Source organism: Camelus dromedarius, chromosome 20, assembly GCF_036321535.1.
Source record: "Camelus dromedarius isolate mCamDro1 chromosome 20, mCamDro1.pat, whole genome shotgun sequence".
NCBI classification, from domain to species: Eukaryota; Metazoa; Chordata; class Mammalia; order Artiodactyla; family Camelidae; genus Camelus; species Camelus dromedarius.
The window spans coordinates 2,710,299-2,727,600 of NC_087455.1; the positions used below are offsets into that span (position 1 = coordinate 2,710,299).

A 17,302-nucleotide genomic window follows, 5' to 3' on the forward strand; every position below is an offset into this window, starting at 1 on the left:
TCATGTGTGGGTGAAAATTGAGTATTAGTGTTTTAAGAATATGTCAGCGTAGCAGGGGATTTAGGCAGATCGTTTTGCGTTTTAAAATTTGGTTAAAGGCCAGGAGGTCAGATATTTAACCTCTTCCAACACGTGTTTCCTCTCCTGTAGAAACCGACGACTACGCTGAGATCATAGACGAAGAGGACACTTACACCATGCCCTCCAGTGAGTTGTATCCCCTCGTCTTATTCTTGTTCAGAGTTGACAGATGTTTAACTTTTTAAATGTCTCATGTTTAAAAGTTTTAGATGCTTATTGTCCTGTTAGAACCGTTTTTAATACCTTATTGCCTGCGTGACAGAAAGTTTTCTCAGCCTTTAGAACTCCATGTGGTGTGTGCCCACTGTCGGGTCAGAAGCCCAAAACTCAAATGTCTGCAATAAGTCCACTTAGTTACAGGGTTCTTGAAATCCTGTTTTCTGGCTCCGTGATAATGTAGCCTTTCTTAATTAGAGTGCTTCCTCTCTGTAGAAAATTAGTATTATTTGAAGTTAAATATATGCGCACACACATCTACCATTCTTCAAAATACACACATTTAATGAATTACATTTCCCCTTTGAAGTTTTGTTTTTTATTACGCTTGACCAAGCAGCCCCAGAGGGCTTCCAGCACCAGCCCGCACCGTGCCGGGCAGGTCGTGCAGGACTAGGCGGGCTCCCTGGGACCTCCCAGCACCCCACCATGTCAGCGCCCCGCTTCTCTCTGCCACGTGGCCTATTGAGGAGGACAGTCTGGAAGCCCCGCTCAGGGGCTGGAGACGCCCCTGAAATTTCACTCACATTTAAAACAAAAAAGTTACACCCACCTCTTAAAGAGGCCCAATTAGGAGTTCACCTTACAGCCTTGGAGGCCTTCATAATTCACCGTCTGATGTCCTCGCTTCAGTAGAGCTCTACGTACTTGTGAAGTAAATGTTTCAGGTGCTCTACCCTGTTGTGTAGATATCTGAGAAGAAGGTGTCAGTAGATTTACTGTGTACATTGAGGAGACGCCGTCAAAATGTAGGGTAATAATCTACCCCTCTCAGGCTGCGTTATCCTGGGGACCCCCTGGGTCTCCGAAATCAGGAGCCCCCCGGTAGTGATTTGAAACAGAGGCCAGAGCTGAAACTGAAAGTGTGTTCATTTTGACTTGCAGTAGCAATGTAGAAAAATGTTTAAATTTGAGTTTAAATTCTTGGTTAGCCTGTCAGTCATTTGTGCATTCCTGCAGTTTCCGCGTTTTTATTCCTGTTTATTCTTAGTTGAGTAGTAATTGTCCAACATGTCTAACTTTTATCCAAACCCCACAAAATGCGTTACACTAAATAGGGACAGGAATATCCCTGCAACTAGGAGCTCGTGGGATGGAAATGTAGAGCTTTGTTTATACACATTGAGTTAGCTTGAGGACGTCATTGTATTTAGTCCTCTTTTTATACTCATGTTCGTGGTTAAAATATTTAACACAGTAAATATTGAAATGTACTCTCCGAGTTTGTTGTTGTTAACCTCATTGCTATTAGTTATTTCTAAGCAAGGTCTTCAATTTTTTTCTCTCTGAATTGCAATGCAGAAAGCTATGGAATAGATGAAGGTAACAGGATTCCTTTAAAATAACTGCGTTTGCTTGCAATTGCAACCTGTGGAACGATACGGGATGTTTCCGTTTTCGGTTAACTTTTATTTTTAAACTATTTTTCATTGGTTTACTCATTGCTGTTAAATCAATGGAACTAGTAGCTAAAGTGATTTTAAAGAGGAAGATAATCATTTAAAATTTGGGTTGAATTTTCTGTATATTTATAACTTGACAAACCAGGGAGACATTTTTTAAATGTTTGGCTGTTGTTTTACTCCCTTGGTGACGACACTAACAGAATATGCACAGTGCGCGTTTCCTGACTGGGAGAAATAAAAATGCCAAGTGGTTAATTGGACTCAGATCAGTCGGCTAGGTTCCTGGTGGGGGTTCCCCCCCCCCATGAGCCTCAGCACCTCCTAAATAATGGGTTTGTGTGAATCATCACAATTTAACACATTACTTTGAGGCAGATGCTCTCAAAAATACAAAATAGGGGTAATTTACTGTGTGATATGTTCAACCTTGATTCCACGCCCTCTAATTTTGAAATTACCTTTTAGAAGCTGCCTCTTTAAACTCTTTTAGCTCCATGAATAATATAGATAGGATTATAATACAGTGGAAAACTCTTAAACTTTTAAAACATAAAGTTGCTCATGACACAATTTTTCTTGCCTCCGTATTTATAAAGTTTAATTACTTGTAAAATAATTGCTTTAAATAACTTTTTTAGCCTTCATATATTAATACCTGAACTAATAGCACATATTAACTAAGCACATGATTAATTAAGCAAATGTAAACTTGGAGCAGTTATTTAGAAAACCATCAAAATAGATACCAACTAAATCAGACATTCAGAAATATGAAAAAAATCCACCTTGTGTAAAACTCATTGTTTTGGTAGTTCAACCAATGCCATAAAAGTTACATAAATTCCTTTTAAAATGCTGTTTAAGAGAATTCCACTCTATTTAAAGCATCTTCATAGAATGATGTGTCATCGATGGAATTTTACTCATGGATGATGAAATGAAATGTGTCAAGTGTTTTCCACGTTGGGAATGTTGCACTTAGGTTTTTCCTGGTTTATGTCTCGTGTTTTGCAGCCAGGGACTATGAGATTCAGAGAGAAAGAATAGAACTCGGACGGTGTATCGGAGAGGGCCAGTTCGGAGACGTGCACCAGGGCGCTTACACGAGCCCGGTAAGTGCTGTAGGACATCCAGCCACCCGGGCTGCCTTTGACCGCTGACAGCCACCTTGCTTCTTGTTTGTCTTCACGAGTCCTTAGTGCTTCAGGGCGTTCACAGCTGCCCTTTGTAGCGCTTATCGTATATGTCAACTCACTTGCTATGTTCAAAAACCCCAAAATGGCAAAATTATCTCCTGGAGAGCTGGGTCTGTCTTTTCTTCATTTTACTCTTTCATTCAGTGTCGGTCATCAGTAACAGATTCTGCAGATGATTATCCATCAGGTGGAATCGACAGATGGATGACCAGAGTCAGGAGTGGTTAGGCACTGTTCCCACTGACCCGTCTTCTCAAGAAAAGAACATTAATTTGCATCAAATTGCCCTCCGAAAGAGATCAGTGAATTTTAAAAATTATTTATTTAATAATAGTTTTATTGAGATATAATTCACATGCTATGAAGTTCACTCTTTTAAAGTGTACAGTTCAGTGGGGTTTTAGTGTATTCACAGAGTCGTGCGACTGTCACCACAGTCAATTTTAGGACATTTTCTTTACCCCAAAAGAAACCTCGTGTCTTGGTGAGGATGTGGAGAAAAGGGAACCTTTATACGCTGTTGATGGGAATGTAAATTGGTGCAGCCACCATGGAAAACAGTACGGAGGTTCTTCTAACTAAAAGTAGAACTACCATATGATCCAGCAGTTCCACTCCTGGGTATATATGCAAAGAAGACAAAAACACAAATTCTAAAATGTACGTGCACCCCAGTGTTCACTGCAGCATTATTTATAATAGCCAAGATATGGAAGCAACCTGAATGTCCATCAACAGATGACTGGCAGCATGTAAGTCAGTAAATTTAGAACGCTCCCTCACACCACACACGAAAACATACTCAAAATGGTTCAAAAACTTAACATAAGACAGGACACCATAGACCTCTTAGAAGAGAGCCTAGGCAGAGCGCCCTCTGGCATAACTGGTAGCACTGTCTTCCTGGGGCAGTCCACCCAGGCAGTAGAAATAACAGTAGGAAACAAGTGGACTCTAATTAAGTTTATAAGCTTATGCACAGCAAAGGAAAGCATAAACAAAACAAAAAGATGACCTGGGGACTGGGAGAAAATATTTGCAAACGGTGCGACTGACGGGCTTAACTTCCAGACTTTGCAGGTAGCTCATACATCTCAATACCAAAACATTAACAACCCAGTCAAAACACGGGCAGAAGACCCAGACAGACATTTCTCTAGTGAAGACACACAGATGGCCAGTAGTATGCACACGAAAAGATGTTCAGTATCACTAATTATCAGAGAAATGCAAATCAAAACTATAATGAGATATTACCTCATACCACTCAGAATGGCTGTCATTAAAAGTCCACAAACAATAAAGCTGGATAAGGTGTGGAGAAAAAGGAAGCCTCTTACACTGTTGGTGGGAATGTAAATTGATGCAGCCACTATGGAAAACAGTTTGGAGTTTCCTTATAAAACTAAAACTAGAGCTACCATACGATCCAACAAGTCCACTCCTGGACATACATGTGGAAAAGATGAAAACTCTAATTTGACAAGATGCATGCACCCCAGTGTTCACAGCAGCACTATTTACAATAGCCAAGACATGGATGCAACCAACCTAAATGCCCATCAACAGATGATTGAATAAAGAAGATGTATGGAATATTACTCAGCCATAAAAAAGAATGGAATAATGCCATTTGTAGCAACATGGATGACCTAGAGATTATCATACTAAGTGAAATAAGACAGGAAAAGACAAATATCATATGATATCACTCATGTGAAATCTAAAAAAGTAACACAAATGAACTTATTTACAAAACAGAAATATGATTCACAGATGTAGGAAACAAACCTATATTACCAAAGTGGGGAGAGGGAGTATAAATTAGAAGTTTGAGATTAGCAAATACAAACTACTATATACAGAATAAGCAGCACAGTCCTGTATGTAGCACAGGGAACTATATTTAATAGCTTATAACAACCTGTAATGGAAAAGAATACCTATAATAAAAAACATGTTTTTGTATAACTGAATCACTGTGCTGTACCAGAAACTAACACAACGTTGTAAATGAACTATATTTCAATTAAAAAAAAAGCACAGACGAATGGATAAAGAAGATGTGTATATACATGCAATGGAATACTACCCAGCCATAAAAAGAATAAAGTTTTGCCATTTACAACAACATGGATGGACCCTGGAGGGTATTCTGTTTAGTGAAATAAGTCAGAGAAAGGCAAATACTGTTATCACTTACATGTGGAATCTAAAGAAGAAAAGAACTGAATTAATGCGACAAAACAGAAACAGACTCATAGATCTAGAAAACAAACTTGTGGTTGTCTGTGGGGAGAGGGGGCCGGGGAGGGGCAAAATCGGGGTGTATGGGATTAAGAGGTGCAAACTACTGTGTAAAAATAAGTAACAATGATAACTTTAAATGGAGTATAATCTGTAAAAATTTTGAGTCAGTATGTTGTACACCTGAAACTAATACAACAGTGTAATCAGCTATCAGTTAAAGAAAGAAAGGAGAGGGAGAAGCAGCTGTGCACCCGCTGGCAGTGCCTTCCCATCCCACCCTCTCCCCAGCCCTGGACAGTCCCCTGTTTGCTCTCCATTTCTGTAGATGTGCTTATCCTGGACGTTTTGTGCAAGTGGAGCCATGCACTTCGGTGGCTTCTCGTGACGGGTGTCTTTGAGTTAGTGTCCTGTCTCAGGGCTTACGCACGGGTCGGCTAGCACTGCCTCCCTTCTTCTTATGGCCCAGTGACGTTCCCTTGTGTGGAGAGACCGCTTCTGTTTTTCCTTTCGTCAGGGGGTGGTCATTCGGGTTGTTACCGCGTTTTGGCCATCATGAACAACACTGCTGTGAACGTTCGTGTACAAGCTCTGTGTGTTCAGATGGTTCTCAGTTCTCTCGAGTGTATGTGTCTAGGAGTGGAGTTGCTGGGTCGTATAGTAAACGTTTAACTTTTTGCCAAACTGCTAAACTTTTTTTGGAAGAAGCTGGACCAGTTTACATTGCTGCTGTGAATTAACTCTTCTAGCCGTTGTGTACTGACTGTCCACCAAGTGACAGCTCGATGGTGGGGACGTGCTAATGAGCAGAACGGGCAGTTCCCACCCTCACAGAACTTCACTTCTGTCTGGGGAGAGGCGAGAGCAAACACACTGAATGTTGAGTGGGGAAGCGGTGCTCTGAGACAGATAAACTCTGGACGCGGGGAGGTCTGGACGCTCTTCCCGTGAGGCCATGACGCAGAGCAGAGACCTGGGGGCCATGCGGAGAGGCAGGGTGTCAGCCCAAGCGAAGGGAACTGTTTAGATAGGGCAGTCTGAACAGGGACCCCAGTGCACGTTCCTGGGGGAGGGGCATTCCAGGTGGCAGAACACGAGAGGCCACCGGCAGAAGATGTTGAGACAGAAAATGAGTCTGGGGGTGAAGGATTTGGGTGGAAGAGCGGGCCTTTGTTCCACGTGTGATGTGTGATGGGAGGTCAAGGAAATCGAGGAACCAAAAATGGTGTCTAGGTTGTTTACCTTGAACAACCGTATGAATACTGTCTCTTTAATGAGATTGAGAAGACTGGAAAGGACGCAGATATGACATCAGGTGAACTAGCCTGGGTCATCTGAAGAAACGGAACCAGTAGGGTGGTCGTGGGTGTGTTGTTTTAAAAAGAGTTTTATGAGGAATTGGCTCACAGGGTTATGGAATCTGGCACGGATAAGACCTGTGGTTAGCAGGCTGGGGCCCGGGAGAGCTGAAGGTGGGTTAGTTCCACTCAGAGTCTGGGAGCCAAGATGGCGGGGCTGGAGCTCTAGTCCTGAGGCTGGAGGACGGTGATGCCCCGGCTCGCCGGCAGTTAGGCAGGAGGAATACCCGCCTGCTCGGGGAGGTCAGCTTTTTGTTTCACTCAGGCCTTCAGCTGAGGATGAAGGCTACCACATCTGGGAGGGTAGCCTGCCTTACCTGGTCTGCTGATTTACGTGTTAATCCATCCAGAAGCACCCAGAAGAGCGCTTGACCAAGTGTCTGGGCACCATGGCCCAGCCAAGTCGACACGTAAAAGTAACCATCGCGGTGGGCGTCACGGGTTTTGTTTTAGTCACATCAAGCTCCAGAGCTGAGCTGAGACCTCCGTTTTTCTGTCACCAAAGACCCCAGCTCACCCTGTCTCACGACGAGTCCAAATCTCCCTGCCTTCCTGCCCCCACTGCTCCCACTCCTGTCCAAGCCGCCAGCCCGTCACCTGCACCTCGTCCCCACCCCCTGCCCCGGGCCCTTTCTCAGAACCGCAGCCGGTGCTCCTTCCTGGAGGTCAGCCCTGGCCCCCTCTGCCCAAACCCTCTCCCTCAGAGTAAAAGCCGTGTCCTTCTGTTGGCCTCAAAGGCCCCCCGAGGTCCGGCCCTCCCTGCCCTCTGCCCTCATGGCCTACCCCCTGCCTCCCGCCCCTGGCCAGCACCTCCTCCCCTCCTGCAGCTCTTGGCTCTCACCCCCTGTCCGCTTCTCTCAGGGAGGCTGCTTCTTGCACTGCCCCCCGCTGTGAGCATGTGTGTGTATCCCCACTGGAGAGTCAGCTTGAGTAGAGCGGTGTCGCTGCCCTTTTTTGGCTGGTGCATCCTGGGCACCTACCGAGGCAACAGAAAGGAAAGGTCTGTGGAACAGATGAGTCCCCTGCAGTTTTACATGCAAGTCCATTTTTTCCGGGGATTTAGACAGAGGATTTTGAGTGTTCTGATTCTGTCTGATCCAGAATCCAGAGTTGCAGAATTACTAGCCTTTCCTGAACATGCCTGCTGATTAATACAGAAAATCTCTCTTTCGTGTGTTCCTCTGTCACAGGAGAACCCAGCTTTGGCGGTTGCAATTAAAACATGTAAAAACTGTACTTCAGACAGCGTGAGAGAGAAATTCCTTCAAGAAGCCTGTAAGTTTCTAGAAATTTCTGTGGAACTCCATTTGTCTGTCTATCTGTGAAATCCAAACCGTCTCTGAAGACATAAGTAACGTTCCGACTTCTGTGGGCGACTGCACTTGTTACCGTGCAGGTGGTACCTGTCTGTGCAGGCGCGGGGCCGCGTTCCCAGCTCGGCCGTCATGCTGGGAGCAGAGGTGGGGTGATTTACTGCCCCCTCCCCGTCGGCGCCTCGTACCTTGAACATCTGTATGCTGGAGCTGGGTGGAGGTAGGGATGCTGCCAGGCCCTGGAGGTGGGGGTGAGCAGGACAGACACAGCCCCCGCAGGACGGAGCCCACAGGCTGTGAGGGGCAGGGACCGCGCCCAGGGCCCCGGTCCCGCTGCAGAGCCGCGTGCCCAAGGGGGCTGCCTTGGAGACCCGTGTGTGACAGGTCCTCTCCTGAATGCAGGCTCCTGGGCCAGGCTCTGGTCCTGTCCCTTGGCCCACGTCAGCGCTCTCCCACCTGCCCTCAAGCTGGGACGTGCTTCCTGCTAACATTTCTTGTCCCTCCTCGTCAGCGCACATGCGGACAACAGCCTCCTTGGGAGGCTCTGTCACAGGACTGCTCTCTCCCTTCCTGAGCAGTCATATTCATGATTCAGTGTACAGTGTTTCAAAGTTATTATTGTCTCTCTGTCCCTCTCTAGACAGACGTTCAACTCCAGTGGGGACAAGGACCTTGTCTGTTTGCTCACCCTCAGACCCAGTGCCAGCATGGGGCTTACCTCAGGGGAGGCAGTCAGCAGCTCCCGGCCTGAGCTGCTGCCCTGGGCCGGTGCGTGCGGGGGCACTGCTACGCCTGCTGGGCGCTAGTTCAGCCGGGACGGTTTCGTAGTGACCACAGGATCCTCCTCCAGCCCTGTACTGTGCGGCCTTTTTAATAGTTACTTTAGAGGAAAAATGAAAGGCTTGATAATTATGTATAAGAATATAAAGCCAAAAATGATGGTAAATCAATTGAAAATAAGAGTAAATATACTGGGTTCCTGAATGTTTCTCCAAAAATATCACAATATATTTAACTGATGAACTAAATCTAACAAGATGAAAGTCAATGATACATTATGGATTTTGGCCAAGTATTTATGTGTGGGGTTTTTTTTTTAACTACTAGGTCCTTTGCTTGGAATATGTAAGAAAAATTGAGGGGGGAGAACACTGTAAGGGTTTGAGTCATCTCAAGTGAGGGTGAGGTGATTTTGCAAGAAGCCAGCGTGACCCTTGGGTGCACTGGTGCGATATATAGCCCTCCGTGCCCCCAGGTTCTGTATCTGCAAGTTCAACCTCTTGTTGAAAATGCTCCAAAAAAATTCCGGAAAGTTCCAAAAAGCAAAACTTGAATTTCCTGTGTCCTAGCAACTGTTTGTGTAGCATTTACATTGTATGAGGTATTACAGGTAATCCAGAGGTGACTTAAAGCATACAGAGGATATGCGTAGGTTACGTGCAGATACTGTGCCATTTCACATGAGTGCCTTGAGCATCCGCAGATACTGGATTCCCCTGGGGGATCCTGGAACCAGTCCTCTACAAATACCGAGCGATGTCTGCACGGTGTCCAGCGTGAAGTCAGTGAGAGGCCTGTCTCCTCCAGACATACCCAGCTCTGAGCTGCAGCCCACCCTGGGCTTCATACTAAAGTGGATATCATGTATCAGTCCCAAAATTAAAAAAAAAATCCAGGTGCCTTTTGGACTACAGAAATCCACAGGGTAGGTTCCAGGGCCCTGCAAGGGAGCCACCCAGCCATACCTGCACTCAGGGAAGCCCATGCGAGGCCTGCGTCAGCCGTGCACCGGCCAGGAGTGGTGTCCCCGTAGAGAGGGCTGCTTAGTGACACGTCACACATTGCGTCTGAGTCAGACTTCTAGGAGGATACCTGAACAGTTAGCCCAGGTCAGATGGGTTGTAGAAAAGAGGAGGAGGTTTCTTACCCTTTTCCTCTCAGTGTGCCCTGCCACCCCCCCCCCCCCCCACTCTGTAAAGTCACTACCGAGCTCACTGCAGAGGCATCTCTTGCCTCAATCTGGAGTCTGTTTTTTGTGCCATTTTATACCCACTGGTGAGCTGAACAGACCTGTGAAATTGAATTCAGTTTCCACATCTTTAGCCTTGAGTCTCCGTTGAAGTAGTCTTCAGAAAAATTGAAAGGTTTTCAAAAGAACAACCACGGCCCACTGTTTCTCCCCAGTAACGATGCGTCAGTTTGACCACCCTCACATAGTGAAGCTGATTGGCGTCATCACGGAGAACCCCGTCTGGATCATCATGGAGCTGTGCACGCTGGGAGAGGTACTGCCCCACCCAGCCCCGCCTCTGTCTCGGGAAGGGGAGGTATGGAACTGTACCCTCGGGCTCCGGGTCAGAGAATGTGGAAATAGCGACTTCGACGTTGAAATCCCAAGTAATCCCCTAACTTTTCTGGCAGCAGTGTCTTCCCAACGGGAAGTTTAATAAGGACTGGAAGCAACAGGTGACCAAGTGGTGGTTTTTTCATTTCTGGTGCTGTTGCCTAAAGAACAAGCCCAATAATTTGAGGATGGAAAAAGCCACGTTAATGGAGTTTGGGCAAATTAATGTGGAATTTAAGTAAATCAGATCAGTTCCTCCTTCTTTTTGAGACTTCACTTTGCAGTGTCTTTCAGACCAAGTCATGTTAGTCATGGTTTCTTTTTAAACAGTGAGTGAGGAACAGATCGTGGGCGGGTCTCCTTATCCGTCTTTCCCCAGAATACAGAAACGCATGCGTCTTGCACCAATGTCGCCCTGCCACTGGCAGGTCGCCCCCACCCCGGCCTGCTGAGTCACAGGAGGGCAGGGCAGCTCGGGCCCCGCACTGTCCTCGTCCTCAGTCAGCTCTGCAGCTGCCTGCTTGGGGATCCACAAGTCAGCTTTCCAGTTTCTATTCTACACTTGACTTTGTGGTGCTCAAACTGAGTAGTTTAACCTGCTAGAACGTCACACACATTCCTTCTTTTTGGAAGGACACCAAACCCAGGTTTGCTCTTCATGAGAATCAGGATGATCAGTTCCCAGGACTCAGGGTGGTTCAGATCCACTCTCCTCGTCACGGCAGCGTCAGCCCTCCCCTCCGTTGAGAGGGCGCTGCCTCGGCGTCTCCCCACTGCCGTCTGGAGCATGTGGTAACGAAGGCGGCTGAAGGGGAGGTTTTAAGGCCTCTGCGACGTCTCTTCGCCCTCTCCCCTGCCTTTCCCAATAAACCAGTGTTTAGATACAGTTTTTTGTTCACATTATTTTTCTGCTTTTGTTTTTGGAGAATTTGCTAATTCTTCTGGCTTAAACTATTGCTAAATGTTTAGCCTTTATGTACTGATTTTATAGAATTAGAGTGTTAAATTCATCTGCCTTCTTTGCTCTACTAGCATTTAGCTGAATTAATCATAATCCTGGTAGTAAGGACCAGTAAGCCCAGCACGTGACCATTTTATCCTCCTGTACCCCAAAACATCCCGGGGGCAGAGGGAGAACTTGTCACCTCCCCTTCCTCTGCACCCCCTTATCTCAGACCCGCATGGGGCGAGCTGGCTGTGGCTGTGGGGTAGGCTTGTCTGAGTGGAAACAAGATCTTTCGTTCTCCAACTGCTGTCATCCAGCAGTGTTTCATACTCTGCTCTTACTCATTCCCTGGGAGCATCTTTCTGTATTTTTTCAGAAATTCATCTACAGTCATAAACATTCCAATTTTGCAACAGGATTTCAAATAAAGAATGACTAACCATAATTTCTGAGCCGCTATATTTCTTTCATTACATGTTTTTTACTAGGGTAGAGTTAAAGCCATTCTCATAAAAATGCATTTGGAAATGATCAGCAGTGTTGTTGAATGTAGGTCTTCTGCTGTTGATTCCTAGTCTCTGTCACTAATTCTTTTTCTTTTTTCTTTCGGTCACTGTTACAAAAGCTGAGGTCGTTTCTGCAGGTGAGGAAGTACAGCTTGGATCTAGCGTCTCTGATCCTGTACGCCTACCAGCTTAGTACAGCCCTCGCGTATCTAGAGAGCAAGAGGTTTGTGCACAGGTGAGAGCTGGTGGTGCAGCCGGTCAGCCCGGTCTGCGCAGCGTGGGCGCCCCTGTGCCCTGAGGCCCGGTGCCCCCTCGATTCTCCTGCACGACGCCCCTAGGAAGCCCCGCTGTGCGTGCCCCAGCCAAGCGAGGCGCCGCGGCGCACATGCACTTGAGGGCTTTCCCCATGTGGAGTTTGAAGCAGGTAGTCTACTCCTTCCAGACACTTGGGAGCCTGTGCATGCCACTGTGGACGGAAAACAGACGCTGTCCTGGGACTTCCCAGGACACCACAGTGTCGTGAGTGACATCTGTTGGCCTTCTGCAGAATTTCTGTTTATAATCTGGGCCTCTCATTTGAGTGCACGTGAAAGCCCTTATAAATTGTTTGCTTAGTATTGTGAGAGTCTCGTTATCCAGTATTAAAACAGACCGTGTCAGCAAAGTTGTTTACAGGTGTTCAGATAACTTTAATTTTACTTAGTGAGCTCTCTTAGTAACAGCAGGGTCACACATCCTGCTGCTGTGTCACTGTCAGTTAATGCAGTTAGCGATATGATGATCTGAAAAGTAGTAAGTGGTTTCATTACATGAGAATATTCTTTGCCATCATTCAAAATATTCATCACCGTATTAATGAGTAAGTATCTGCCAAAGGGATATATTTGAAGTAAAATAATAGAAGTGTCTTTTTTTCTCAGTTTATCATAGATCTCTTTTGTGTTGTATATAAGCTGTCTTTCAAAATACCTGTGTGTCTTCATATAACATAGATGAACCTGTGGGGCCTTTTTCCTTGTATTAAAATGTATTGTCCCAAATTCTTCCTTACTCAGGGACATTGCTGCTCGGAATGTTCTGGTGTCTTCACATGATTGTGTGAAGTTAGGAGACTTTGGACTATCCCGATACATGGAAGACAGTACTTACTACAAAGGTAAGAAATCAGAGCAGGAAATAATAGGCTCAGGTCTTCAGTGATCTTTATCTCTCAGACTGGTACATTCTAATGTGCTCGGCTGGGTTTGGACAGGTGTGCCGTCGGCTCTGTGGAGGAAGGACAGCCTTCTCAATGACGGGGCGGGAGCAGCCGGTCAGCCCTGGGCAGGAAATGGCCCTCAACCCAAACTCACTCCGTGTTGACTCAGAGCAGGTCGTAGACCGAGTTACAAGACTTTTAAGAAAAAACATAGCAGTAAATCTTTTGATTCTAGGGCTGGGCAAAGAGTCCTTAGACTCGACACCAAAATCATGATACATAAAAGGGAAAAGTTGATAGCTTGTACCTCATCAAAACTAAAAATTTTTGTTCCGCAAAAGACCCAGGCCAGTGAAGGGAAAGACAAACTGCAGACAGAGTGTGGGAAGGGGGGTCTGCCAACCACATGTCCAGCCAAGGACTAGCATCTAGAACACAAAAAGAACTCTCAAAACTCAACAGTAAGAAAAGAAGCAGAGAGCATGGGTAGAAAATGGCCAGAAGATATGAAGTGAGATCCCACTGCAGGGGTGCTCAGCACTGAGCCTGTCACCCACTGGGGAGGTGCACAGTGAGCCTGCAGGGAGGTGGCGGGGTGCACCCGTCAGGATGGCCGAAACTAACACAGCGCTGACACCAAGTGCTGGCAAGACAAGACGCAGAGTAGATGAATTGCCTATCAGTTGCCCGCGAGAATGTAAAATGGTACAGCCACTCTGGAAAAGAGTTTTGCAGGTCATTAAAAAAAGTAAACGTGCAACCACCAGATGACCCAGCCATTACACTCCTAGCTTTCTCCCAAGGAAACGAAAACTTAAATTTCCACGTTGCAACGTTCATTGCAGCTTTATTTCTAGTAGCCAAACGTGGAATCAGCCCGATGCCCTCTACCTGGTAGGCACAGCGAGATACTGCCCAGCAGAGGGGGTGGGTGCGTTGGCTCAGCGACTGCCAGCAAACTTACAGATGTCCAGCCTGCTGACTCCCGACACTTTGATCCTTTAGTTTCAGAACTAAAATCTAGCTGATGAAATTTTTCTTTAGTTTTGCCAATCTTGGAATCAGATTGACTTGGTTCTTCAGATTACTGTTGAACAAATGTTTTCATTAATTTTCATATTCCTAATACTTCACCTGAGGTTTGGATTATGAATCCGTATTATGCGCTTACTTTGTGTGCTTGTTATTGCGACCAGTTTACAAAGGCTCTTTCTCAGTTTGTTAGGTTTTTATATCGCAGCAAAATGAGCCTGAATCTTACCTACAAAACTGACCTTTATTTTGTACTGCAGCTCGTGACTGTTCTCTTTTCAAGTGCTTTTTGTATTCTACAGTCTGATCCTTTGTTATGCGAAAGGAAAACTCTGGTTGTTTGTTCATTTTGGTTATATAGTCATTTAATTTAAAAATGACCAAGTCAGCTTTCCACCGTTTAAGATATATTTCACATTCAGCTCAAATCCTAACTAGTCCAAGTGCTAGAATTCCACTAGAGAGCTAACCGCCAGGCAGCACGATGGCCGAGGCCCCGCATCCAGGCAGCATTTACAGCGGGCCGCTGGCGGGTGCCATCCATGTTGACTCAGAAAGGCCAGGAAGCATGGCTTCCACTCGGCTTCAGGAGAACAGCCCCTGGAGGTTGGGTTCTTCATGTGGAGCCCAGTTGTAGAGTAGTTTGTGAGGGAGTTCACGGAGGCTCTGCCCCAGTTGTCATGAAGGTGCATCAGGTTACATGAGAGAAAAGTAATGAAACAAGTGTAGTTGTCTTTTGATGAAAAGTCTTCAGAGGCACCCTTGTTGCAGAAGGAAGCCAGCCCCTTGCCAAGCTGGCGGGGCCAGGCATCCCCGCTGCGGCCCGCCTCTCCCCAGGTCGGGCCTGCCCACTGCTCGCACCCGCAGCTCCTCCTCTCCCTCCCCAGGTGGCTCCCTCCCGGCCCGCCGGCCCCCAACTCTTCTCACCCGCGAGCACTCGGCCTGGGTGCGGGGTCCCTGGTGCTCCCACGCCGTGTCTGAGAAGACTGTGTCTACTCCTTAGAGCTCGACTTCCTGAGGGGCGGGTTCCCTGGGTTGTAAGCAGGTGAAGTCACGCTCAGGTGTGGTGCTGAGTGATGTGCCACAGGAGAGCGCTCAGGCCCCTGCGGGGGGGGGGGGGGGCCGGTCTCAGGCTTCCTGAGAGTCTCCTTTCTCATTCCTTCCCCCCCTCCCGCTCCTCACCTGCTGGTGAAGGTACAGCCCGTCCCCACTTTTTGTGGATTCTATCCCGCCCCAAATCTATAGTCAGGGTGCTGTCACGGTCATGTGTGGACGTCCAGGGAGGAGTGGCAGGCTGGTCTGTTTCTGCTGGAGGGCGGAGAGGCGGGGGCAGCCCGTGCTTTGCAGGCACCCCTGGCTCTGGGCCTGTCCCACAGGTTTGAACCCCAGCATTGGGCGCTGTTCATGGGGCAGCCTCAAGCAAGTCACCAACACAACCGATCCTCAATTTCTAAAGAAGTCAGGATCTACTGGGATAAGTTTTTAGGGTTTAAGGTGATGACCTATGTGAGGCATGGCTGTATATGTACGTATTTCTCCTCTGAGCGGGGTTCAGTGTTCAGGGCAACCATAGGATCAGCTACTGCGAATGAGGACTGGCCAGTGTCGTCACCTGGCTGTTTCTAAAGTTAGGGTCTGTTTGGGGATGTTGCGAAGCCTGCATCACTGAGCTGTGAGCTGATACCTCCCGGTAACCGGGGCTCCCTCCCCTCCCCCGCCCCTGCCCCTCCCCCCAAGGACCCCCGTGCTGGTTCCCTCCCCAGTCCGGCCCCGCGTCAGCCCGGTGACCTGCGTACGTCAGGAGTGAGGAGTCCTTCTCCCAGAGATGGAAAGCCCAAGGGGTCGGAGGTTTGAGGCTCTCTGTTCTGATAAAAATCTCAGCTAGCTGCAACTGGTAGAGAACAGGGAAATTTTACTTTCTAAAATTAATCTTCTAGCTTCCAAAGGAAAATTGCCTATTAAATGGATGGCACCAGAGTCAATCAACTTTCGACGTTTTACCTCAGCTAGTGACGTGTGGATGTTTGGTGAGTACTGGGGAGCTTCTTGAAATCGGTTTGAAAATGGTTTAGAAATGGTGGTTCGCCTAGTCTACAGAGTAAGTTGAGCGCCGTGTCTCCAGAGTCTGCAGGTTGACGTGCCCGCCCCCCGCCTGCCCCTCCCCTCATCAGACCCCCGTCCCGCCTCCCTTGCGCACCTGCGCTGCTCTGGCTCGGCTCCTCCTGGCCTCGGTCCTCTGGTCTCCGACCGCCCCCTTCCCTCGCAGGGAGATGCCCTTCCTTCCTCCTCTGCTCTCTCGCTGCAGCTTGGTCACTCCTGTTACGTGAATGACTTAGTTAACCTGTCCGTCTTCTTCTGTGACGGCCCCTCGATCCAGAGCGTCCTTCCAGTTACAGATCCAGACTCTCCTTCATCTCTTCCTTCTGGAATCTGACCTCCTTCCCGACTTGTCTCAAGGCTTGAGAGCTTGATCCTCCGTGTCCTGTAGCTGCTGCTTTGATGTCCACTCTGTCCCTTCCACCTGCTCCGAGTCCTCACTGTTGTCCTCCTCCTGCTCTGTGGGTAACTGGCAGAACTCCCCCCACCAACCAGCTACTTGATCCAAAGTTTAAAGTTGCTCCCCCTTTTAATGTGGGTGACACTCCCTCCCCCGCCCCCCTTTCCTGGTGTCACTCTTCTACTTGGGACGCCTTATCCTTGCACCCTCTCTGCCATGTGAAACTGCCTCACCCTCAAGATCACCTGAAGTGTCCCCTCTACCATGAAGCCCTGTAGCAGGTGTGTCACCCGGACATGGGCTCCCCTCCTCTGCTCTCCCTGCTCTTTCTCTGTCCGTCACAACACGTGCGTGTTGACGTTGTGAGTGGTCTTGTGCCTGTGTTCTCTGCTGCCTTGTTAAACTAATTCCCAGGAGATGCCTTGTTAAGTTTATGTACCTTTTTTCCTACAATAAATAAAAATAACTTTATACATCAAGTATGTGTTCTCATTTTTCCTTCTGTTTACTTGCTGTTGACTTTTAACGACCGTAAGTGCCCTAACTGATGCTCGGTGAGGAAGGGCCTGCGTAGAGCAGGAAATGGTGGGACGTGATTGGAGGGGGGTGCTGGGCCCAGTTGGTTGGCTTCAGATCTCGAGACCTCACATAACAGCTTTGTGACCCAGAGAGCACGTTTCTTATCCTCTCAAGGAACTTTCATATTTCAGAGATTCTACGGCACCTGTTTTTTTTCACATTTCTGCATTCCTGGGCCTGGGGTATGTCACACCTCAGTGGCACCTCACAGTTGGTGTTAGCTGGGGTTGTGTTCCATGTGGTTACTCGCCTGCACTCAGGTAGACTTTGTTTTGTTTTGTTCGTATTGGTGCTACTTTCTTGTCTGAATGAGTTTAAAAGAGCTCTGTGGTAGGAATAAAATAATTCTAGACGGTAACAGGGATCACATAATGATTTAGCTG

The 17,302-nt window shown here is 47.4% G+C and overlaps 1 protein-coding gene across 14 annotated transcripts in view; it reads left to right on the forward strand.

The window, feature by feature from the left end:
* Positions 1-17,302, forward strand: part of PTK2 (protein tyrosine kinase 2) — a 199,959-nt gene that overhangs the window by 143,662 nt on the left and 38,995 nt on the right. For 9 of the 14 annotated variants that reach the window (XM_064476800.1, XM_064476798.1, XM_064476803.1 and 6 more), the window contains 8 exons: positions 151-207; positions 1,600-1,620; positions 2,718-2,815; positions 7,695-7,779; positions 10,002-10,102; positions 11,733-11,848; positions 12,669-12,769; positions 15,781-15,870. In XM_064476800.1, the coding sequence (XP_064332870.1) occupies positions 151-207; positions 1,600-1,620; positions 2,718-2,815; positions 7,695-7,779; positions 10,002-10,102; positions 11,733-11,848; positions 12,669-12,769; positions 15,781-15,870 (669 nt within the window). Of the gene's footprint in view, positions 1-150; positions 208-1,599; positions 1,621-2,717; positions 2,816-7,694; positions 7,780-10,001; positions 10,103-11,732; positions 11,849-12,668; positions 12,770-15,780; positions 15,871-16,148; positions 16,790-17,302 lie in introns of those variants that run through there. The other 5 variants (XM_031439686.2, XM_031439692.2, XM_031439704.2 and 2 more) reach the window with 2 other exon arrangements.